General features: G+C 48.9%; 8 protein-coding genes and 1 non-coding gene across 9 annotated transcripts; 3 read left to right on the forward strand and 6 right to left on the reverse strand.

Moving 5' to 3' along the window:
• Positions 1-2,172: 2,172 nt before the first annotated feature.
• Positions 2,173-3,499, reverse strand: LTR64_006562 (uncharacterized protein; the record flags this gene model as incomplete). The annotated part of the gene is made up of 2 exons (XM_064900892.1): positions 2,173-3,261; positions 3,311-3,499. 2 exons carry the CDS (start codon positions 3,497-3,499, stop codon positions 2,173-2,175), a joined length of 1,278 nt encoding a protein of 425 aa, XP_064751968.1.
• Positions 3,500-4,829: 1,330 nt separating this feature from the next.
• On the reverse strand, positions 4,830-5,868 carry LTR64_006563 (uncharacterized protein; the record flags this gene model as incomplete). The annotated part of the gene is made up of 4 exons (XM_064900893.1): positions 4,830-4,988; positions 5,041-5,229; positions 5,285-5,649; positions 5,700-5,868. 4 exons carry the CDS (start codon positions 5,866-5,868, stop codon positions 4,830-4,832), a joined length of 882 nt encoding a protein of 293 aa, XP_064751969.1.
• A 541-nt stretch (positions 5,869-6,409) lies between these two features.
• On the forward strand, positions 6,410-7,352 carry LTR64_006564 (uncharacterized protein; the record flags this gene model as incomplete). The annotated part of the gene is made up of 2 exons (XM_064900894.1): positions 6,410-6,642; positions 6,710-7,352. The coding sequence occupies 2 exons, from the start codon at positions 6,410-6,412 to the stop codon at positions 7,350-7,352; spliced, it is 876 nt and encodes a 291-aa protein (XP_064751970.1).
• Positions 7,353-7,507: 155 nt separating this feature from the next.
• Positions 7,508-8,062, reverse strand: LTR64_006565 (uncharacterized protein; the record flags this gene model as incomplete). Its single annotated transcript, XM_064900895.1, has 2 exons — positions 7,508-7,928; positions 7,983-8,062. 2 exons carry the CDS (start codon positions 8,060-8,062, stop codon positions 7,508-7,510), a joined length of 501 nt encoding a protein of 166 aa, XP_064751971.1.
• A 1,202-nt stretch (positions 8,063-9,264) lies between these two features.
• On the reverse strand, positions 9,265-10,229 carry LTR64_006566 (uncharacterized protein; the record flags this gene model as incomplete). Its single annotated transcript, XM_064900896.1, has 2 exons — positions 9,265-10,109; positions 10,202-10,229. The coding sequence occupies 2 exons, from the start codon at positions 10,227-10,229 to the stop codon at positions 9,265-9,267; spliced, it is 873 nt and encodes a 290-aa protein (XP_064751972.1).
• Positions 10,230-13,465: 3,236 nt separating this feature from the next.
• On the reverse strand, positions 13,466-14,415 carry LTR64_006567 (uncharacterized protein; the record flags this gene model as incomplete). The annotated part of the gene is made up of 2 exons (XM_064900897.1): positions 13,466-14,133; positions 14,187-14,415. The coding sequence occupies 2 exons, from the start codon at positions 14,413-14,415 to the stop codon at positions 13,466-13,468; spliced, it is 897 nt and encodes a 298-aa protein (XP_064751973.1).
• A 3,166-nt stretch (positions 14,416-17,581) lies between these two features.
• LTR64_006568 (uncharacterized protein) lies at positions 17,582-19,774 on the forward strand (the record flags this gene model as incomplete). Its single annotated transcript, XM_064900898.1, has 2 exons — positions 17,582-17,672; positions 17,721-19,774. The coding sequence occupies 2 exons, from the start codon at positions 17,582-17,584 to the stop codon at positions 19,772-19,774; spliced, it is 2,145 nt and encodes a 714-aa protein (XP_064751974.1).
• Positions 19,775-21,266: 1,492 nt separating this feature from the next.
• PHO8 (vacuolar alkaline phosphatase) lies at positions 21,267-23,120 on the reverse strand (the record flags this gene model as incomplete). Its single annotated transcript, XM_064900899.1, has 1 exon — positions 21,267-23,120. The coding sequence occupies one exon, from the start codon at positions 23,118-23,120 to the stop codon at positions 21,267-21,269; it is 1,854 nt and encodes a 617-aa protein (XP_064751975.1).
• Positions 23,121-23,357: 237 nt separating this feature from the next.
• Positions 23,358-23,482, forward strand: LTR64_006570. The gene has a single exon. It is a non-coding gene; the product is annotated as a tRNA-Gly (tRNA).
• The last annotated feature ends 317 nt before the right edge of the window (positions 23,483-23,799 follow it).

The raw sequence follows: 23,799 nt of genomic DNA on the forward strand, positions 1-23,799 counted from the left end.
AGCTTTCACTGTCTGACTATTGATAGAAGACACTGAGGGCACATCTACCGGACGTTTGCGTTTACCTCCACACTGTGGTAAAGGGTTGGCAATGTTGTGAGTCAAGGTCGGAAGGTCTTCGGACGGCATCTTCTCAAAACCCGTGTTCGAGTTCCAGGACAATATGCGCAACATGTTTGTCTTATCACTTGCGCAATCCTTGTTCTGCCTTGCGACACTCCAACAACTTCCGTCAGCCCGATCGAGTCACCAGGCAGCAGTGTTTGCGAATATTTCCATGAACATCTGCCGGTCCACCCAATCTTGAAATTTCACTTCAGCCTGTTAACAAGGCGTCTGCGATCGCGTAGCAAAGGATTATCGTGTGTCGATGCGCAAACCACCAGAAGTGAAATGGTTACCGGTTGAAGCTATGTCGAGCCAGCGACAGAAGATGATCAGCGACACTAGCCGACCTGGGGTGGTACCGTGGTAGGTAGAACAGTGAAGGCTAACGATAGTATGGTGGTGCAGTAGTCGGCGCAAATAGTACAATTTGGTGTGAATGTGAAATTCAAAGTCGCTTAATCCAAAGTTGAACACGAATCAAACCCGGCAGCAACCCGATAACCAAAGCAACCAATTAAGGTGCCTAGTAGGTGGCAATACAAGAAACAAAGACGAAGAGAATTGTATTACAAAGCCAGTGAAAACAGTATAGAAGAAGAGTGGTAGAGGCGAAGGAATATGAAATGGGGGAGAAGGCGATAAAGGACGCAGGTGGACGTGTTGATGACACGAACAAACCACAACGGCGTGTATGGAAGTGCAAGGACAACAACTTGCAAGAAAAACAGAGTTTGGGAAGATCCTAAAGGGGAGCACTGGAAGGTGCGTGAGGTCAGATGGCACAGGTGCAATGCTGGCTTCCGAGAGGCAGCGAACCAACTGGAAGCACGAAACACGAAAGAGGATCAGAAGAGTGGAAGGAAGAGACACCACTCTATGGAGCTTCCAGCAGGGTGCATGGCCACTAAGTATGTCACTAAAGCACACTAAGTGGGTTGTGTGAGACCCATGGGCCTGTCGTGTGGATTGAGCCAGGAGTCTACGGATAATCGTCCTTGTTAGCTCGGTTTAGTGGCATCAATTACAGCAACACTCTTGCTAACATGAGCAGCTGCAAGCACAACTTCGCAGCGCAGCTTCATCTTTCAGAGCATCTCGCATCACCTCCTTACAACGCCAAGAGATTCTGATCCAAGCCATCGTTATCCACCCAATCGGCGCCGGTTGTGCCATCCTGTTTCCGCGATAAATGGCTTGCTTGGTCGGGTCCTGTCTCTGCTTCTGCTCGCTTGCTTGATTTGGATCATGCCCACATGTCAATTACCACTTCCCAGCTTATCTCCGATCCTGTCAACCATGAGTGATTGACGTGACGTGCTCGGCAACAGTAAGCCCTCGTGGAGCAAGATGTTTACAACAACAATGTGTCGCAATCCATACAGAAGTCTTCCGTTACTTCCATCCGCAGTCATGCAGTGTCGTTTCCCGAGAGGCACGGGATGAGGTAGCCCGGACCATTGGAGTGTCTCAAGAGCACGGTGGATGTCGTGGGCGAGGACTGGGCCCTTCTTCATGTACAGCCATCGATTGGGAACCGTCAACTCGCATTTGAGGCACATGGTACGCGTTGTGCCAGGTATGTTCTATTACAGCCGGACCTGCTCATGGACGCCTTAGTTGACAAAGCATGCTGAATTATATTTTGTTCGGGTCCTCAGGTGAATTCTATAGGTCACTGTAGGAAGAGCTCTATAGTCCACACTTGCCCATGCTTCATCCGGCAGCTTGCACTCCTTACACGGTAGTTGATACCGTGCCTTCCCAGAGAAATGATGCAATCCAGATCGCGTCGCTGCGCACCACTCCTGTTGTGATCACGGCTTGTTCCTGACCTCATCTACACAAGGCGCCTGCATACTGCTAATGTGCAGTGCAGGATATGCCTCAGAATGGAGCTGAGTCATAACCACGAATAGAATGGCCATAGTATCGACAAATTGCTGCGCACCAGGTAGAAGTCTTTGCATTCTTTGTGTGGTCATGCCATTAGGGCTTGCACGACACAGTGTCAAAGGTTGTCGCGGACACCGCTTGGTCTTACAAAATGCCAGGGCAAGTAGCACCTCAGTCTTCAGACCATCTGCGCTCACGCAAAGGCATGTTCACTCCCTGCTTAGCACGACTGCCGTCTGCTTCACCTCGCCAGGCAAAATATTCACCGAGGCGCTCTTCAGCATATTTAGCATAATCGAAATCAATCGCCGAAATCTTTGCCTGGATCAAAGACCATATTCCCCAGTATAGCCCGGGAATGCCTCGCCAACGATCGACGTCCTGAAAGAGGTTCTCGACAGCTGATTCGTCCAGTTTGATATTCGCATTCTTACTGTAAGAAGCGATATACTCTTGCAGGAATCCACGGCGAATAGGTCTAGATGGGACCATGCTATAATCACAGTCATAACCTGCCCACTCGGCGAAATGGTTCGAAATGTCGAAAGCAGCAGGTGCCGGAGTGGCATATTCGTAGTCGATAAAAGTGACAGGTTGGACGTTTGAAGCGACTGGCGCGTGTGGGCTCGGAAGCTGGATAACATTTGCACATAGCAAGTCACAATGCGCAAAAACAAAGCCGTGCTCACCAATACCGCTGCTGCTGTCTAGTTCTTGGAAGCAGCGTTCTAGCTCTTGCTGAAGCATTTCTTTTCTTGCTCGTTCTTTCTCTGTGTTTGTGTCTAATGCGCTTATCCAGCCCTGCATAACTGACCATACGTTGGGAGAGGGCTTGCGCGAACTCACCGTTCGTTGTTTCTCAATTGCGCCGTTAGCACCGTTGCTCTGGTTGAGACAGTGGCAGCCGTCAGCATTACGACTAAGGGTCTTCCCAACGGACGAACAAGAACTGATGCCAGATATAGGTACTTTTGCGTGCCATTCTCCTAACTTTCGAGCCACGCCGCGCCATACACGGTCCTGCGTCAAATCCTCAGCGGTGCACGGCTTGCCAGGGATGAATCCATAAAGAAGCCCATTTTTGAATCTTCCCAAAAGTGGTGGTGCCATCCCTCTGTCTGCCAAGAGGCGGTGAGAAACAGCTTCGCGATCGCGGTCAATGATGATTTCGGTACGATTTCCGTAGGCTCGCATGAGGATCGCATCGTTATCTGCTTCGTGCAAAGGGACATCAGGTCTATGTCGTGCAACCTTGAGCAGCTGCAATAGGTGAGCAGGGCACGTGTTCGGCGCATATGGGCATACTGACTGTGTTCGTGATGCCCTCGGTAAATTTTACAATCTTGAGTTCCTGGGAACACTCTCTCCATTTGGGCCGGATCCAAAATACCAATTTCAGAACAGACGAGTCAGTGTTGTGAATGTCAAAGGACAGATCTGTGTAAGGTATGAACGTGGACTGTTGACCCTCAATACCTGTTACGTTCTCTACAGCCATGTTGGAAGGTGCCAGCGAGCTCTGCTCGCATTCAATACACCGATTCAGTTGTCGCAAGCACAGGATGTAGTAGTTCCTTCAACGATTGACGGCGACAGATTGCGACCTTGGATTGTATTGTATTTAGATTAAAGATAAAGAGCCATACAAGCTGGCATGTGCCATAGTTTTATGTGGAGAGATTGAGGAGAAACATCATCGCGCAGCGTGTCCCTGCTCGGCGCATGGACTTGGCAGGCACTAGAGCTTCAAACCGCTCGAACGTTTCTTCAGTGGCCGTCGATCGCGCACAGCCAAAGAACAAACAGGCGTGATGGGTATTGATAGCTGTGTAGAAAGAGGACACTGATATCGCAAACGAACGATGCCAAGCATGCGAGCGAACCGGAACATTACACAAGAATGCTTAAGAGTGGTGAGTAAGAGAGTAGAGAAGCTTCTCCCAGCGTAATCCATGGCTATGAGCTAGCGAACCAGGGACAGCTCGTGCATCTCTACAGGGTTCTCGCAGGCACGTGCCGTGTGTAACACTCATGTTTCTAGGGACCAGGGTATCTCATTAGAAGGGTAGACTCTCAAAATCGAGTGACCTCGATCTGAAATCCCTACGCATTTAACGCTATAAATCCATAACGAGGTTACTGTAGGAAAGAATGAGCACTGCGGTGCATTGTGATTTTGGCTGCTCATCACGGTTGGCGATGACATAATTCAGGCTTCATGCCGAGGGCGCAGGCGTGACCCGTTACTCCGTTCTATCAACAGCTTCGTTCCTTCCAAAACATGCTTGCTGCATTATTGGGAACAACACCTGGTCTGCAGAATCGATATGCGGGCCACACACGTTTTGCGCATGTACTCAGCGCGTTTGACGTTATTCACCAAGCACGACTGTGGCCTCTGCGATACTGCAAAGGCTCGCCTCACGAATGTGACGAAAAGACGAACTGTGGAATATAATGAGGTTGATATCATGGAGGAGACCAACAAGAAATGGTTCAACGCATATGCTTTCGACGTGCCCGTCCTTCATGTATCGCGCGTCTTTCATACCTACTCGAAGCCGGATATTGTGAGTGAGGAAAAGAAACTTATGCATCGATTCTTAGAGGAAGAGGTGGAAGCGCTCATCGATGATGCTGAACAGCAGTCGCAAGAGACATGAAGATGCCGCAGGAGCACCTACGACATCTAAGAATACTATCCGACGAAGTGAAGCCATCTACTCCCTAGCTGTTGTTGTGGTTGCAAAGAAATGTGCGGAGAGTATACCATGAAAGGCACTGCGCGCAGACGATTAAAATTATCGACATTCAGGTTTTGACAGCATTCAAGGCTTATCCTCTGACGTCCTCGAAGCTAGGTTTACTGCACCGTATGCAGCGCCCTTGACAGCTTGTGCAGCACTGTGGCCCCATGTGCCTTTGGCTGTGTTTAGAGACTGAGTCATGTACACTGGAATCGCTGTCATGTCGTTGATCACCGAAATCTGGAAGTGTGTGTTAGCATAAGAGAAGTGGTGAGAACAAAATACTACGCACCATCTGGAAGCCCTCATCTGCATACTTCCGTGCAACATCTCCATTGGGACAATATATACCACTCCACTTGCCAGCTGCTTTGGCTGCCTCCCGCACACGAGTAATGGCGTCCTTCAGCTCCTGATCGAAATCTCCAAGCACAGGATGGCCGATGTTGTTGCCCAGATCCCAGGGACCGACGAACAGAACCTGTAAACCCGTTAGCTGCGTGCTCAACCAATTTCGACATGCCCGCACGACATACATCAATACCATCAATCTTGGCAATATTCTCAACATCAGCCAAAGCCGAGGCCGTCTCAATCTGAATGATCGTCAACAGGTTGTCGTTGGCGTTCTGCATGTACTGTAGGCCACTCAGGTCACCCTTGCTGTCAAATGCGCCCATCGAGAAAGGGCTTCCAAACCCTCGTTTGCCTCGAGGTGGAAATTTGGTAGACTCTACAAGTCGCTTCGCGTCGTCTGCGCTGTATATCAGTGGTACCAACACTCCATGTGCGCCACTGTCCAAAGCTCGTTTGACCATCCAGCTTTCATTTGCTGGTATCCGTACGATAGGACTCACTCCGCAGGAGGCCACTGCATGTACAGACTCGTGCATCTCGTTGTCTGCCAGTTCGTCAGATTAGTTACCACGGCCACGATGTGACGGACTATACCAGCAATGTTGCCATGTTCGCAGTCAATCAGGATCCAGTCGAAGCCAGATCGTGCCATCGTTCGCGATAGATGTGCACCAGGTAGCATCTGCCATGCTCCGAAAGACAATCCGTTGCCTCTGCCCAGGGCAGCCCGGAGCGTATTTGCTTTTTGCATTACAGATGCCATGGTTCAGTAGCAGGTTAGGGAGTTGTGACGATGTAATTTCCTGTACAATTTGATGAGTTGGCGTCTTGAAAGTTACGCTGGAATGATTAGCACTTTTACAATGATTTTGGAGACACGAATTCATACCGAGGCCACGCGGGGCAGTCGCGATTGAATCATAGTTGCCTCGCTGTATATCTTGCCGAAGCAAGCTGGTGTTTCACTTTCTAAGCCGCTTGTCAGTAGAGATATTCCGACAAGAGGCTGTCGGGGCCAACGGTCGTCGGGAGGAAGACAGTGGAATGGGCTTTGTGTACGTGCAGAATTGTTGACCTCAGACTGTTACACAGATCGAGCAGATATCAAACCCTTCTCGCGTCCACCCCTGCCGCGATAATGTCAACGTGTTTCGCGTTAAGACCTTCGTTGCCAGGACCGAGTTAGGTTTTCCTCAAACTAAAGCACAACCATTCACGCCTTTTGCTTGCTGGGCCTTCAACAGCAAGTCAACTTATTGTAAGTGTCGATAAAATTTTCCGTGTTTTAGTCGAACAGTGCCGCAATGTCCTCTGAGCCATACATAAAGGCGGAGGATTGTACTCAAGAGCTGTTCCAAGCATGTAACGACATGTATCCTGCTCTTTTGCAGGTAGTATACAAGGAGACGCGCCCAAAATCGAGATTAGAGACCATCCTCAAGGATGACAAATGGAGGTACTACGAGCTACCTGGTTCGCTGGAGGTGAGCCAAGGTCTGACCAAGGAGCAACTCGCAAGGCTTGTACAGTGGAAAATGTGAGTCTGCTGATGCGCAGCGAAACTAGTCTATCGACGAGATCGCGGCAGCTGATACTCACGACAGTACACACGGCGTCCACAGGCCATTCCTGCCTGGCATGGTACAGAAGAATCCGGAAGACGAAGTAAAAGAGCAAACCAGCAAAGCAGCCAAGGTTCTCAATCAAACCTCCGATGAGCAAGACTTTAACACAAGGATCATCTCAGCATTAGACATTGTCTGCAAGCTCAAAGGCGTTGGGCCTGCTACAGGTTCCCTAGTGCTAAGCGTTCTTAGCCCTCGAGTACCTTTCTTCGAAGATGAGCTGTTCTACTGGCTCAACCAGGAACATTCAACCAAACTGAAGTATGACAAGAAGGAGTACAAAATGTTACTAGATTGTGTTCTGGAGCTCGAGCGCGACAATAAAGTCACGGCGGACGTGCTCGAGAAGACAGCATATGTACTTATGCACGAGGGTCAATTGACCGACCAGCAAAAGAAACAGCTCGACCACGCGATCAAAGTACCTGCACAAGGCGAGGATGCCGAGCCCAAAGCCTCCCAACTCGAGCCACCAGCTAAGCAAGTAAACTCGGAAGCTGAACCAGGCTCACGCAAGATTGAATCCGACGCTGCTGCCACGAAGACAAGGAAGACACGAACGGCGGAGACATATGGAAAAGACAGCTCAGACCTCAGGCGTTCAAAACGCAGAAAAGCTTGAAGAGGGAATTGTCAGAAATAAGCTTTCGTCTTATTATGTACTCAATTGTAGATCGAGGCAAGTGACTTGAAAAATCCCCAGACTCCCTGCTAACCCATAAAAAGACTGGTTCTGTTCCTCCTCTTTCAATCTCCTTGAGCATCCTAAAAACATGATTACAAAAGAGCAGCGATACCAGCAGCGACGATGGCAAGCAGGCTACCTGCCGCGCCGACGCTTCCAGCATCATTCGAAGAGCTGCTCTGGCTGGCGCTGGCGCTGGAGCTGCTAGCTGACGAAGTACCTGAAGCGAAGCCAGATGCAGCAGATGTTGCACGTGAAGAGGCGGAGGATGCCGTGGTAGCAGCGGATGTTGCAGTAGCAGTACCAAGGATGGTTGTGCTGCCGTAGACGGAAGCGTTATTGCAGTTCAGCTCCTTTTGCTGCTGAGCAGTGCCGACGGTTAGGTCATTCGAGCAGCCAGAGCTGGCATAGCATCCGACCATGTTTGTGTATGCGGTGCACAGGCAGGAGTAGTCGGTGTAGGCGCAGTTATTGACTTGAGCTTGGATGGTGGCTTTGCAGGCGTCGAGAATGCTGTGGGTGGGTTGTTAGCAGAGTGATCAGTTGAGATGCTGTTCGTCTTCTCACTTTTGTCCAGGACATGCTGTGCTTGACTGAGCAACAGCCAGAGTAGCGACGGAGGCGATGATTAAGGTCTTTGAGAACATCTTGAGGGTTATTCGTGCAAGAAGGGTGATAACGAAGGAATAAGAATATAACGATGAAATAGAATATTCTGATTAACGAAAGTGATGAATGTCAATGACAACGTTGAGCAAGATGAAGCTGAGTATGTTCACAATAATACTGAAGGAGATAGGAGCGAATAAAACATTTACAGGACTGACTACCAAAAGGCCTCCCAAGTTCCCCATGTCGCGTCGCGGCTAGCCCGTCTGTCCTCGCTATGCAAGTGCTTGCTGCGTCCTTTTTTGTCGTGTCAAAGACGAAGCTAAACGAGTAGCTCCCGAGCTGAGATCTTTCCAAAAATCGACTCTCGCCAATCAGAACATTACTGCTGGATCTATGGGCACAAAGTCTCGGATTGTTTCGTGCCTCTAAATTGAGATCGCATCAAGACAAGCTTTGTCTTGGGGGGAGGATCTTGTCGTCAACTGAAACACGCCTCAATCTTGAGTGGCTGCTGATTTTCGGTCATTGCACAAACATGCAGTCTTGGTGGCCTGGATCCTTGTATAGCACTGTCGCTGTACATCCTCATGATGCTGATATAGTGGTATCTGTATTGCCACTCAGAGAAGAATGGTCAACTTCTTCCACAGTAGTTCTTGGCTGTCAAATTAAATCTGTCTTGCTATTGGTCTCGAAGCGATCGTCAGAGCCATAGCTGCCGTGTGGAGATTAGGCCCCATACGCTAAGATGATCAGCCATGTGAAATACGAGAATCGAATTGACTGTGGTGTGTCAAGCCAGCTTTTTTGTCAAAGTATTCTGAACGTCGCGCGACCCTCTACCAGTATGCACAATTTTGGCTGATCTTACCAGTCTTGTCCAAGCTCATCAGCCTCCTCATTTGTGGCTCTAGGAGACTGCGAGGAGGTGGGCAGGAAGCATGTCAGTTGTAGTGTGTCAACATGCTGCTTTTTTATTTGCGCAGATCGTCGTGTCATTTTGCTTGTGTCACCTGACGAAGCACAACCTTCGAGAACTTCTTCTATTTGTCTCAGCTTATGGGTGTTGTGATGATACTGTAACCCAACCTCTAGAGTTCGTTTTTACCAAGCAGATGCGTATGACGTGTTATCGTGTCGAAGAACAATCTCTATATGCTATAGCCAGACGTCGAGGTGGCCGCCTCGACGAAAGAAGAGAAGGAGTGACCTCATCAAGTTGACTGAAGTATACTGCTCAAGTCCACACTATACCGCCCACGCCCTCGCTCACTTCCTTCCACTCCTCCAACTCCTCCATCTTCTTACTTTCATAACCTTTGATACTACTCCACGCATCACCACCAGTTGGCAACCTCAGCGGCATGGTCCCTCCCTTCACAACTCCCCAAACCGTCCGCACAACATCCTCAGCCTTCGCAAACCCGTCATCAAACCCCCTAGACGCGGTGAACTGAAACAATTGACTCATAAAGCTCTTCTCATCATTATACGCAGGATGCCCCGTGACCTGACCTAGCCCAGCACCAAACTGCGTCTTCGTTCCACCCGGCTCAACAATAAGAAACTTGATGTTCCACTCCGGCTGAACCTCCAGACTTATCGTTTCGGTGAAGGCCTCGAGAGCGTGCTTCGCAGCATGATATCCCGCGTTTCCGGGAAATACGACGCGCCCACCCATGCTTGTGATTTGAATGATTGTGCCGCCGATACTGCCTTGCTGGGCATTCGTCTCTCGCATGATAGGGAGGATACGCGTGGTAAGTCGTGCAGCGCCCCAGAACACCGTCTCCATAATATCGCGAACCTCGGATTCAGGCACCGCTTCTGTCACGCCGAGACGATTGTACCCTGCGTTGTTGACGAGGATATCGATCCGCTTGAAGTGTGCGACTGCTGATTGTAACGCGGCATTGATCGAGGTGTCTGATGTGACGTCGAGCTGAAGCTTTAGGACGGATGGGTTGTTGTCGGGAAGGTAGGAGAGTGTGGATGGGTTTCGTGCTGTTGCTACGACGGGGTGGTTGAGCTGGTGGGCTTGGGCTGCGAAGGCTGCGCCGATGCCGGTCGAGCAGCCTGTGACTATGGACAAGAAGGAAAATGTCAGCTTACAGAGTGTGTTCGAGTGCTGCTTGTTCAGTGGTGGCCAGATAGAAGAGGCATGATTGACGTACTGAACCAGACTGGTGTTTCAGGCAGCATTATGAGTACCTGGATTGGAACTTCCTTCACTGCAGAGCTGTCCACGAGGTTTTCGATGCGATAGCATAAAGAATCAATTCCGGAGTTCCCGCTTCTTACTTATACTCTCTGGACGAGTATTGACTGTAAGGCCACCAGCGATTACGAGAGACCAGTGATTATGAGAACAGCTACGTCAGGTAACTCTATATCAATCACAACATCACACAGTGAATACAACAAAACATCAGGTTTCAAATGTATTGATAATACTTAGCGTGTACTAAACGGTCTAATAACTCTAATGTTCCTTCCATATCTCACCTAACGTCTGGTAGATACAGGGGTGAAATCCAAACCTAGCTTCTTGTCTCTCTTGGTCCTTTTGCTACCACTTTGCTATTGCTGCTCCTCTCTATAGGTTTAGGTCAAGGTTTGGTAACCAGTTCTTCCAGCACAGAACCCAACCAGCACATTCTGAATCAGCAGTCGCTGTTGCCTTGGCTGTGTTTGTGGTTGATGTAGCTTTGGTGGTGGTGGTGGTGGTCTTGCATGATGTCGTGGTCGTGCTTGGGGCCTTGGTTGTCGTGGTCATCATAGTTGTCGAGGGCTGCTGTTTTGTTGTCGTTGTGGTGGTAGTGCTTGTTTTCTTCCCTTTTGGCTTGTCGTCATCACATGATGTTGTGGTGGTCTTCGACGTGGTTGTTGGTGATGTAGCGCTTGTTGAGGTTGTTGTGGTGACTGGGACCGTGGTTGTGGCTGTGGTTGTGGTTGTGGTTGTAGTCGTAGTCATCGAGGATGAAGGCTTGCTGGTGCTAGTGGTGGTGACAATGACTGTGGTAACGCTAACTGTGGTCGAGCTGCTGGCCACGCTGCTGGTAGTTGGGCTGTTCGTGGTGCTGCTCGTGGTACTACTGGTCTCTGCGCTAGTTGTTGTACTGCTAGTTGTGGGGCTGCTCGTCGTGGTTGTCGTGCTGCTGCTGGCCGTAGTGCTGCTAGTCGTGGTGGTGGTGGTCGTGCTATCAGTGGTCGTGCTATCAGTGGTCGTGCTATCAGTGGTCGTGCTATCAGTGGTTGTGCTAGAGGCAGTCGTGGTTGATGAGTCTGTGGAAGATGCGGTTGAAGAGGTAGCTAGAGACGTCGTAAAAGAAGTGGTCGAAGAGGCCGGGCAGGAGTTCACGTTGTACCCATTGGACCCAGCAATAACGACGTGGAAATCCGAGCAGTATTGCCCGTCGTTTGTGGCGTCGCTGCTTGTGATAGGCTCAGACCAGAATGAACACTTGATGCGTGTAGTGGAAGCAGGGTTTGTGCAGTTAGCACCAGGATCGAGACTTGGATTCCTCTCGAAGTAAATATTGAACGATTGACAAGAAGACCAGAAATTGCAGCACTGTGAAGCACAGTAGTTAGTGTCGTAAGAAGTCAATTCCTCCACGCCAAGGTAGCCACCCGTCGTGCTAGCTGCTTGCAAGTTTTGGTACTGTAGAGAATATCCAGATGGTAAGCCAGCGTTGTTGGCATAATTCGCGTAGACGGAGTTCGCGACGAAGGCATCAGCTGTATCTGGATTGCTAGTTGACGGTCCTGAGCCTAAAGGCTGGGGAGCACATTCTCCTGTAGTGCCGAAGGCATGACGCTTAGCTAGAGATGTGAGAGGCTGAGCTGGCAAGGCTCTGGCATTGGCAGAACTTGCTGCCAACACGATAGTGCCATAAACGAATGTGTTGATATGCATGGTAAAGAGAGTGGACGGGTTGTTACCCAAAGTAAATGAATGGTGATTGAAGAAGTTGCTGACCAGGAAGCTCCATGGCAAGGTACGTCTTCGACTTTATGTATACCTACAGTATCTCAACGTGAGGTCAACAGGAGAACTTTGGGACATCCACAATTGGGTGGTGTATACCGATACCATGGGCCCTTGTGGAAAGTCTCGGGTTGTACTATTGTAAGTGTATGTCACCAGCGGACCTGCATTTGGGCCCTCGGCCACATAGGTCCGCTGCATACTCTGGTATCGACAAGAGGTCGAGGCCGTCAACCTCAGCTCTGATGTGGTTGAACTTGGGCGTCCTTTCCTAACATAGGAAAGGTCGAAGCATAAATGAACTCCCAGATTGGTTTTCAAGGTGGATCAACGATTCTCGCTAGCATTATAGGCTTAGCTAGCAATTGGCGTAATAGATCGAAGGGCTTAATTTTTATGATCTCGAGTGTTTTTGATTATGGTAAGACCGTCAGAAGAGGTTCTCCTCTTCCATGCTGGTAAGCAGTGCCACAATTACGACCCTCCGAACCAGACGTCGAGCAGTCACGACAAGGGTGCAGCCTTACCACTTTCACAAACTGCCCCGAACAAGAGCACTTGTGGGTAGATGTGGACACGGGTTTAAGGTCGTGCCTTAAACGTGGCTCACTTAGCGTGATCGGCGTCCTTCGCTTGTGCTCGGTGCAGTGAGCCGTTCTCTGTATATCTTGGGACCGTATAATGGCGTGGACGAACTCATTAGGAGCGGTATGCAGAAGTCGTGGACTGGAGAGGCTAAATGCAAAGTTACTCGTTTGCTGCTAATGTAACGTAGTGAGTGGAGCTCTATGCAAGTCATTATCCATGTTGTACAATCTGCACGAATGTGGGCACAAAAGGATGGTCCACTTAAGAGCTTCGATAGACATCCAAGGTCAGGAACGGACAGTATTTTCAGGACAGAACTGAGTTTTCAAACCATTGAAGTTTCAATGCAACCAATGTCGTACATCGTGATGACAAAGACGCATTGCCGAAGACCCAGTGGTTTGGCAAAGTACGAGCTCGTAAAGCTCTCCCTTCAGCCACGAATGCATAAGAAAAAAGGTACAGCATTATGCAATTTTCCTTGAAGAAGTGGCTGAACCAGGTTTCATACTTATCCCAACATTTGTCAAGACGGCAGAGATAAATTTTCATAAAAGGAGAGAAGCAAGTGCAATTTCAGGTGTTTGAGTGTGACTATTGGAACTACTCCAGTTTAGGAGGTGGTTCGTCTTGGCGAAATCGACTTTGAGTCTCACGCGACCAGTTCGAGAATCAGAGAATTACATTGTGTTCATGAATTTTGGAAGCGTCAGGACTTGCAGAAAAGGCCGGTACTATGGTAATCGAACCAAAAGAGACGAAGTGTGGAAAATATTTGTCTTACTTTCAGATTCTATAAAGGGCTGACTATCCACAATACCATACCAGACAAATCAGGACTCGAAGCCAAACTATTTTCTTAAAGCATTACCATGAAGCCAAAGACCACAAGAAGTCCAGTGTAGACAGTGGCCAGGGACTTGCTGCTATCAAAGGTAGATGATGCTTGACCCATGTGGAGTTGTGCTGTACCGTTGCCATTCGTTTTGCCGCTGTAGGTGGCAGTGACAGTAGGGCTCAGAGCGGTTGTCATGCTTGGTGGTGTGTAAGTACCATTACCGCCCCCTGTGACTGATGCTGAAGTATTGGCAGTAGCAGTATCAGTGACATACGAAGTCAGGTTGTAGCTGATGCCTGCTCCGGAGCTGATGGCAGAGCTCAAAGCTGCACCTGCCGAAGGTAAAGATGTAACGCCAGCGGCAACCTCAATAGTAGCGGAAGCAGAGATACCTGATGATATCTCACTGACGATAGACGAGGCAGTGGCTACATTGTTCTCGTTCGTAAGAGTAATGCTGCTAGTGTGGTTGACTTCGTCTCGGATAGCAGGCAAGCGCAGTTTTCCTCGTCTTTTGAGTTCACCTGGTGCGAAAGTCTGGATGGTAGCTTTGTCATCGGCGCTTACAATAGTGCTATTGCAGACTGCTTGCCATGATCCGATGCGAGCTTTAGTTGACGCGACACACTTGCCGGAACTGGGAATCGAGCCTACCAAGCTCGAGCAGCCATAGTCATTGTATGCAAGGACTGGAAATATTCAGCCACCTTCGAGATTTCGTGACTTGGTGTTTTAGACTTACCAACACAGCCTTTCACTCCATCCTTCAGTTTTATGCCCATCGTCTCAGCAGGTGTCTGGTGGCATAGTTTGTCATTAGCCAAGGGCAATGGTGAGATATAACTCTCGATGAGGAAGTCGGGACTTTGTGCGTCGCAGAAGACGCTTCGAAAGTACTCAAATGAAGTTGCTGTCGTGAGCTGAGGTATCAAAAACACCAAAGCAAGGGCAGACAGAATTCTTGACGCCATGTCTGTGCCAATGATTTGCAGCTGTGACTTGTCAATAGCGATCGAAGGGCATGATAGGATGGTGTCTCTTCCATATGAACCTAGTCATGATCATAGAACAATGAACGGGGTTGCGATGACGGTATCACACACTTGCTGGTCTGTGCACGGTGCGGAACAAAGAAATTGCGAACAGGCATGTTTTCGGTACCATTCAAGTGCTGTTGATGCTGTGTTCAATATGAAACATCAACGGTTGGGCTTGGTCTACCTCCGCTTGGTTGTTTTCGTCCACATAGCTATGAAATCTTGCTTCTCTTTGACTCCAAGGCCAACTCTCTTCACCCGACCGAGTCTTGCCAGCGCTTCTGCGACCTTATCGAGGAAAAGCCTTTGGTCTCTCGTCATCGTATCCTCGATCTCTTCATTGACCAAAGTGTCGGCGTCGCTAGAGACGTCGTTACTCTCCAGTGCAGACGACCTGGCGCTGTTCTGTCCTGGCGCAGGGATAGTGACATATTCTGCAATCCTCGTTCGTATACAATGTGTTGGCTTACTGCACAGATTCCATAGAAATCTGGAGTATGTATGCGGCACGGGTGTGGTAATGTCAGGAGATGTATACCTCAAGCTGACTGGATAGATCTTTGTCTTGGGTGATGCGGAGAGCAGACTCGGGCTGAAGGGTAGTATTCCCCGACCGTTACTGGTTGTACATTCAGGAAAGACCACAATGTACCTGTTTGGATTGCGCGCTGTCAGAGTGTTCAACTCCACAAGCTCTGTGTTATCGGAAGGTGAAAGCTCAGGATACAAGAAACATTGAATCACAGCTTGAAGAAGGGATATTCGCCGAACCTGTCTCAGGTTTGGGTAGGAGATGGTGAAGATGGGATCGAAAATGGCGGCTAGATAGATGGGATCGATGGGCGATGTGCTCGAGGCCGCCAGAATCGAGCCTTCTTGTGGGAAACGATCTCTTTGGGCATTGACAGTTCTACCTCGGATTAGCCTGATGCGACGAACAGACTGCGATCATAGCTACCCCTTCCTAACGCCGTCGATCTGGAGATCAATCCACCAGATCCCAGGCACACCCATAATTGACCATAATGAGGCCTTCTTGCCGATCGTGCCAATTGGCAGCCATTGTAGGAAGAAGAAGTACGAGAGGATGAAGGCTATCAGAAAAGGGATGCGGATGGCAAATAGAAAGATGTGGAAAGGCAGATATAGCCTGGTTGGCTCAGCTGGGATAGGTAGAAAGGGTGCTATGCCGCTGCCTGGACTCGGTATTAGCACAGCTATTCATGTTGAGTTGCGACTGCTGTTAGACAGGAGAGCAGGGCAGTCACCACAAGATATGCGCCAAGGATATTTGGTGAGTGGGAGTCATGCTCTGGACTGACCTTTGTCTCTGTAGGCTGAGAACTTTTCCATCTTGTTGTTATTCAACTACTGGTTAATCGAAGACATGAACAGCGACAGCAGCGTGGAGGTGGGGAGGACAGGTGGTCGCACACAAGAACAGCGCACAAATGGCTGGCACTTTTTTTTTGCTGCTTCCATGAATGTTCCCACCGATAAGATGCCTTTGAAGGAGCACTGATGATGTACCAGAGGTTGTAAAATGCGAATTACCACATCACATGCCATCTCCAATTTTGTTGCACATGAAATCGGCACAAAATACCAAAATACCAAAATACTACCCCATGTCAAACGCACGAGCAAAGAGTGCTGATGCTGATGCCTCAGGCATGCATGAGATGCCTCGTCTCGAGAGTCAACTCCAAATGCAGCTTTGAGTGCAAAGCACGAGTACCACTTGGATTTTACAATGCCGATGTTAGTATAGCAAACAGCCTCTACGGTCAGCAATGGGCTCTTGTCGAGAGTCTCAGCTACATACGGGAGGTCTACAAGTCTGGCCGGCAAGTGCTAGGAATCCCCATTTGAGTAGTATGGCCAACCTTTCGACGACTGTGGAATCGAACATGCCATATCAAGCTCCCGGGACATCTGTTTCGTCAGAGGAGAGATGTCGGTAAGTGCTGTTAGTAACGCAACCTCACGCATATCCTTACTGCCACTTTCATGGCATGACTTGAGTATACCGCATTTCGATGATAGGTTATCACGAACGATGGATACGTGAGTTCATCTGTAGGCTTCACAAGCCGATGCGACACAGCTGAACAGCTGTGCCATACTGTAGCAGAACTCATAAGCCGCAGCAAGAGCGCACGTAGTGAGCCAGAGGTGCTGATGGTCTTTAACGATGTATTCGTGCTTACTACGGTATTACTGTTGTGGGAGCGGCTGCGTATGGGTTGGTTCTTGGTGTAGTCGTTGAGATTCGTGAGAGCTTCAAACCACCGAGCTTGTTGAACATCCAGGTGATGGTACTTGGTGAGATGTCAGAAGCGCTCACTGACTCGATTCTAGAGGCCAAGATTGACCCGACTACGCCATCGCTGACATGGCGCTCTGCGACAGCACCAAAAACAAAGTCCTAGTAAGCCACAGGAGATACGGTGAGTTCCGATAGGTTGGATATCAAATTCGGCTGTTTTTAGCATATGGCGAAGATTGACACGCGTTTGCTCCTTGTACTTTGGCTTCCTAGGCAGATCGATTAAAAGTCTTTGCACATAGAGAATCGTAATGTTGACACTCATCACGCATACTGGAGATGTTTTTGAGAACTGACTAGAACGACTTACACAAACTCAAGGTTCATCGTGGAGCAGAACCGTGGGATTTTATTTCCGCAACGTTTCTGAGGAGGAGCATACGAGTACAGTAACTCGCTACGTAGATCATGTTGCCGCAAGTCAGCCCACGTTAATGCTCGAGAGCGGAAAATTTCATCATCCGCACAGCGCATGCCGCTCCTATGTGGACTCACTACGATCAAAACCCTGCACGTTAGTGCAATGTACTTATGGAGAGGAGCAGTTGAGACCGTAACCGTTGCATGCGCTGCGACTCAACGTTCTCACTCATCTGGTACTCGCCAGCATTGGCACGCCTATCCGACTCCTTTCAGTCGCTCGTTCTATCGTGTTGTAATGTGTCAGTATCTCGTTGAGTAGCTATTTCTTCTGGCTACACAGTCACTGTATTCTATACCTGGCGATCTTTGCCAATTACACTCGCTTTGTCCTTGTTTTGTCCAACCAACATGGCGTTTAGTCTTCGATCGCGCGTGTTTCACCATGTATGGCTATGGATAGTCTGTGTGCTCTTCACTGTAGACGCCTTTTACGTGCCAGGTGAGGACGAACATGCCTCAATCCAGTCCAACTTTAACAATCCAACAGGATACTCGATACAGAGCTATAAAAAAGACGATAATATCCCTCTGCTTGTGAACAAGATATATTCCGACAACACTCAGTTGCAGTACGCGTACTTCGAGCTCCCATTCGTTTGCCCAGCCACTGGTAAACGACACCACGATTCGAAATGGACCAGCGGGCACAGTCTTTCTCTAAATTTGGGCGAGGTTCTTCGTGGAGACAGAATCAAGAACTCGGATTTTGAGGTGAACATGGGTCAAGATGTGGATTGTGCATATCTTTGCAGCAAGGTCGTTGATGGACATGACATCAAATGGGCTCAACAATTGATCGAGGACGGATATATTACAGAATGGATCTTAGACAACCTTCCTGGAGCCACGTCTTTCGTCACCGTGGACAGAAAGCGTAAATACTATGCTGCTGGCTTCAAACTGGGCTACAAAGATTATGACATGGTTACAGGAAAACCAGCTTACTACCTGTACAACCACTTTACTATGGTTATACGCTGGAGGAAAGCACCTGGTTCTGCTGGTGAGAATGGTAATAGAGTGGTCACAGGCTTTGAAGTCTACCCGAAAAGTGTTAACGGAGGCTCAAGAAACGAGACAGGATGTTCAGACAACCTCGATGAGAGACAGGATCCCTTGCTTCTCAATATTCGACCCAACAACACCGATCTCGCACAGCAGTATCCAGACTCGTCATATGTACCGGAAGTCAAAGTCGACCTAAACCAAATCTCAACGAAGATCCCTTACACCTACTCGGTCTATTTCAGAGAAGAACACGAGATAGAATGGGCGAACAGATGGGACCTCTACTTTAGTGACCAGACTGAAAGCACCTCAACACATTGGCTGGCTATTGTCAATTCCATCATCATTTCGACCATCCTCGGTGCAGTCTGCATAATCATTTGGGTACGTACAACGAGTGGAGACACGAGAGTGCGAGGCGATGGACTTCTCGAGGACGCCAGGTTCGCCATAAGAAAACGAGTCGATAACAAAAGCAGCGGCCTACTGGAAAAAGAGGGAGCGGTATCTGCAGAGGACGAAGTTCCAGACGACGAACTTGTGGATGATGTGACGAGCTGGAAGCTACTACATGCTGATGTCTTTCGGCCGCCACCTTTCGCCGGGCTGCTTGCGCCAATTATCGGTTCTGGCTCTCAACTTGTCTTCATGATAGCAAGTCTCCTTGCTCTAAGCTGTTTGGGCGTGGTCAATCCCAGCTGGAGAGGAGGTTTCGTTACCATTGGCATCTTCACTTTCTTCTTCGCAGGTGGACTTTCAGGCTACCTTTCAGCTCGTATCTACAGGACCTTTGGCGGTACTGACTACCGTGTCAACACCCTTACAACAGCCTTACTGTTTCCTGGCCTTCTATTCTCTCTGATGTTCTTTCTCAACCTCTTCACGTGGGCACAATCATCAAGCACGGCAATACCTTTCACGACCCTACTGGCTCTGGCCTTTCTGTTGATGATCGTTCAATTACCATTAGTATACGTCGGCAGTTACTACGGCTTTTATCGCACTGCACCTTATTCCCATCCGACTCGAACCTCTTCAACACCACGTCATATACCCAAGGAACCCCTAAATGCTGCCTGGTATACTCGCAACCACCTCCTGCTATCCATCCTCTCTGGATTGGTCCCCTTTGCGGTTCTCTTCATCGAATTAATGTTCGTCTTCAAATCACTTTACCTCGACAAGTCGTCGTACTACTATGTTTTTGGCTTTTTGTCGATAATCACGTTACTACTTGCCATTACTATTGGAGAAACTGTCATAATAACACTATATATCCAGCTTTGTGCAGAGAACTACCACTGGTGGTGGACCTCCTTTCTCACTGGTGGTAGTTCTGCATTTTGGATCTTCGTCTATCTGAACTGGTACTATTGGACGACATTGCACATTGGTGGTCTTATCAGCAGTTTGTTGTTCTTCAGCTATGGGTTGTTGGCGTGCTTGGTGTATGGACTTGCGACTGGCACTATTGGCTTCCTTTGTGGTTACGCCTTTATGAGGAAGATCTACAGTGGTGTAAAAGTGGACTGAAAGAGATGCAATCGCCCTACCTTGGCTCTTGAGCCGTAAATATATCATGACGAAATGCTGACAGACGTGCTGATAGTTGACTTGCCCGGACGCAGGTGATTACGGACAATAACCAGACAGATATTAAGACGCTACTTTGTCTGATCCAGCACGAGGGAATGTCGTTGCTCCCGCACAACTTTGCATGCTCACTTCGAGCCGAGTGCGCACTTCTTAGATTGTTGGCACGATTTATTGACAGATTCTTCCGATAACAACACTTCCGGTGTGCCGTTCGCGCAGCCTGCTGTGTTTAATCAACTGACAATGTGGCACGACCACAAAATAGCCAAGAAGCTCATCAGCGTGACACGCGGAGTGACAGTGCAACTCCACCTCTGCACTTCAACTGTATCGCATACTCAAAAGGAAGTGTATTTCATTGACGAAAGTTGCACTTCTTCTCTTTTTCTTCCCACCCAAATCGCAGCAATATCTTTCAACGGAAATATGTGCAACATTGAACCTCCCAACTTTCTCAATCGACCTTCGCCGAACAGAGACCACGTCCACGTTCAGAAACAAAGACATTCAGCTGAGGCCAAGATGACGGATTCACGTCTTGGCGCTACGACTAACACCAGTTCGAGCATGTCCTCAACGCTACTAAATATCCTTGACCTACCCAACGATATCTTCTTCAACGTTCTTTGTGCGAACGACCTTGACGAAGAGACGATTATCGGTACACAACGTAGCTGTCGCAGGTTTAACGACCTTGTAAACACTACTGCTTTGCAGATGGACATGGTTCGAATCCACTTTCCAGTCGCTGGAGCACTGTACTACGACAAGAATTGCGGCTTGGAAGGCATTTTCTCTGCCATCCAATTCAACCGACGCTTCCAAGCGAACCTATAAATGATCCTTAATACAGAAGGTGCCACGTTGTTAAAGTCAAGACTAGACTTAAGGCTGCAATGGAAGAAGTCGATGAGGACGCGATGCCGATGCCGGTAAGGGGGATGTTCCCACCGCTGGGAGGATTTGGTATGGATAGCACGCCATTGGTGGTACCTGCACGGCTTCGTTGAGATAGGCTCTCAGTCATCGACCGATGGTGATTGTCAATCTTCTTCTTCTGGACAATCAATAAATATACATCTAACAAGCCAGTACCGTATCTACTTGTTATACTAGTAAAATATGGATTTTCTCAACTCGGTTTTGTTATCGTTTTGGATGTACAATACTGACAATACCCGTGGACAGTAGTAAGTAGTAGTAGCCAAAGCCGACTCGCAACTTGATATAACTCGCCACAACTTAGTATAAAATAGTCACACTTGTCACAGCTCAACGAAGTCAATGAAGTTCCATCGTTCAAGAAGCATTTCCTCTGAGTACGAGAAGTGAGAAAGAAGAAGGAACAAGAAGACGATTTGATATCGGCAGCATAATGCTTTTAGCACTCTATATAGACGTTGTTAATCAAGAGCAACTCTGAATTGACCTATTCATTTCTCCAAAGATATGCCCCAGAATGCAGGTCCGAACTATATGGGTCATGGTGTCCCCTCAGAGCATCAATCCATAGCTTGCTCTTCGAGACATTATCGTCTAGAAATTGTGGTCTCTGCAACACATAATCTGAACCACCCTCAACCCCGTGCGTCCTCACACCCTTCTTAACCAACTCCTTCGTAACAGCCTCAACATCCACCTCCAAAAACTCAGCAAGAAACCGTCCAATCTCCGTATTCTCATGATTCCCAATAAGCGGCTTCACATGCCGAGGATCCGAAGCATAGATATTCACATCAACAGCCGTATGTCCATGCGTACTCCAGCCAATTTGCGCACGTTGACTGATGATGTCAGCGATGATCCAGACCGGCGGCCAGAAAATAGTCGCGTCGATGATACTGTCGGTTTCTTCGTCTGTTACATCGTATAATCCGAAATCCTTCTCGAACATCTCATGTCGTATGAATTTTGCTTTTTGTTTTCTGGAGGCTTTCTCGCCTTCTGTGGAGAGGAGATAGGCGACCCATTTATGGCTGAGGTAGGATGCGGAATGGGTTGCGTTTGCGAGAATGGCTGGGTACCATTTGTATTCGGGGTATGCTTGGCCGATTTGACGGCCGGCTGCTAGGCCGCCGGTTTCGTGGTCTGAGGTGCCGACTACAACGCCTGGTACGTCGGAGTTGTCGAGGAATTCGAGGACGGTCGCGAAGGTCTTGTCGTGGGCTAGGACTTCGTGGACTTGAGCTGCGGGATCGTTGCCGTGGCCGGCGTGGTCGATTCTGCTTCCTTCGATCATGAGGAAGAAGCCTTTGTCGGAGTCTTGGGTTGCGACTGAGAGGGCGTCGAGGGCTACCTTTGCCATCTCGGATTCTGAGGGGTAGATGTCGTTGACGTGGGCTCGGTCGATCTCGTAGGGGATGTCAAAGTCGGCGAGGAGAGCTAGTAGAGGGAGTTGGACGCCGCCTTCCGAGCGAAGGCTATCAAAATCCCGGCGATTGTCGATGTAGTTGTATCCGTAATCTTTGCTCGCCATCTTGACGATATCCTTGTCATCTGCACGACAGGAGCCTTCCGTGGTATTCGGTAGGAAATGACAACGGCCACCACCAATTATCACGTCAACCACTTGTCCCAGAGGGTAGTTGCCAACCAGCTGCTCTGCGATTATGTCCTCGTAGCCTCGATTGTCGACATGAGCAGCAAAGCACGCCGGCGTCGCATCAGTGATTCTAGTAGTAACCACCAATCCAGTCATGTACCCAGCTTTCTTCGCAGCTTCGAGCACAGTTCCACATGGGCTTCCATCAGGTAACACAGATATCGCACCATTATATGACTTCTTCCCACAGCTGAATGCCGTCGCACCAGCAGCCGAATCCGTAATCAGCGAGTTAGAGCTCAGCGTCCTCGACGAGCCCACGAGATGCTCATCTAGCACCAGTATATCGTCCTGAGGTAACACATCAATATATTGCCGAAAGCTCCTCGTCATCGACAAAGACGTAGGACCCATCCCATCAGACACCATGAATATCAGATTCCTCTTGCCAGTGGGTTTTCCATCTCTATCCCATCCATCGTCCGGTTGCGAAGGGTTTGAAGGTCTGGAGTCTGCTCGTCTCGCTTCGCGGTTCACGACTATCGCGAGCGATATGATTGTGATGGTCGCCAGGACGGCGTATACGCTCAGTCCAGCTTCGCGGTATTTCTGCCATTTCGATTGCTGTTTACGGCTGCTCGGTGCGGCTTGTCCTGTGAGCAGAGCATCTTCCTCGGTCGCTTCTCGCTCTGAGTCACGAGAGTCTTCTCGAGCTAGTAACGGCCGGTCGCTGGGAGCCATTGTGTAGCGTTGTCGACCGAGACCCAGGACGACGGTGAAGCACGTCTAGCGGTCGTGAAGTCATCTACTGTTCGAATGCAGCTTCTAAACAAAATGCCTATTTCGATCACATGCATCATCGGGACGTGCCGCCAGGACTAAGAGTTGAGGCTGATCTTCGGCCTCGTAAGATGGGCTGTACATATATGATAAGAAAAAATCTATTACCACAATCGCTTCAAAAAGCGCCACTCGATAGCATTCGTGGTTCAGTGGTAGAATTGGTCGTTGCCATCGACTAGACTCGGGGTATGTTTCTCAAGGATCTTCACAACCACACCTTAATTCTGACGATCTGTTCAGTTCGATTCCCGACGAATGCATTTTATTCTTTTTTGCGATTTTTCCTCTTCTTTCTTCATTTTTTTTTTCTTGGCTTTTCATATGGGAAAACGATGAACAAGGGTTACGACGAAATTCGAAGATTTTGCGGGCTATGAGTGTACTAGACGGCCATTTGTGCCAGGCTACAGTAGATTGCATTCTCTTGCTGCAATAGGCAATGTACTGTGTTTGACATCAGACAGAACACATTTACCTTGCTAACCTGGATAGCAAAGATAGTCTTCCTTCGGAGGTAACAACGAGCGTATGTCGTGTGCTATAATCATTATCAATCATTCCTCATTCAATCATAGCT

This window comes from Lithohypha guttulata (assembly GCF_036872675.1).
Source record: "Lithohypha guttulata strain CCFEE 5908 chromosome Unknown scaffold_5, whole genome shotgun sequence".
NCBI lineage: Eukaryota > Fungi > Ascomycota > Eurotiomycetes > Chaetothyriales > Trichomeriaceae > Lithohypha > Lithohypha guttulata.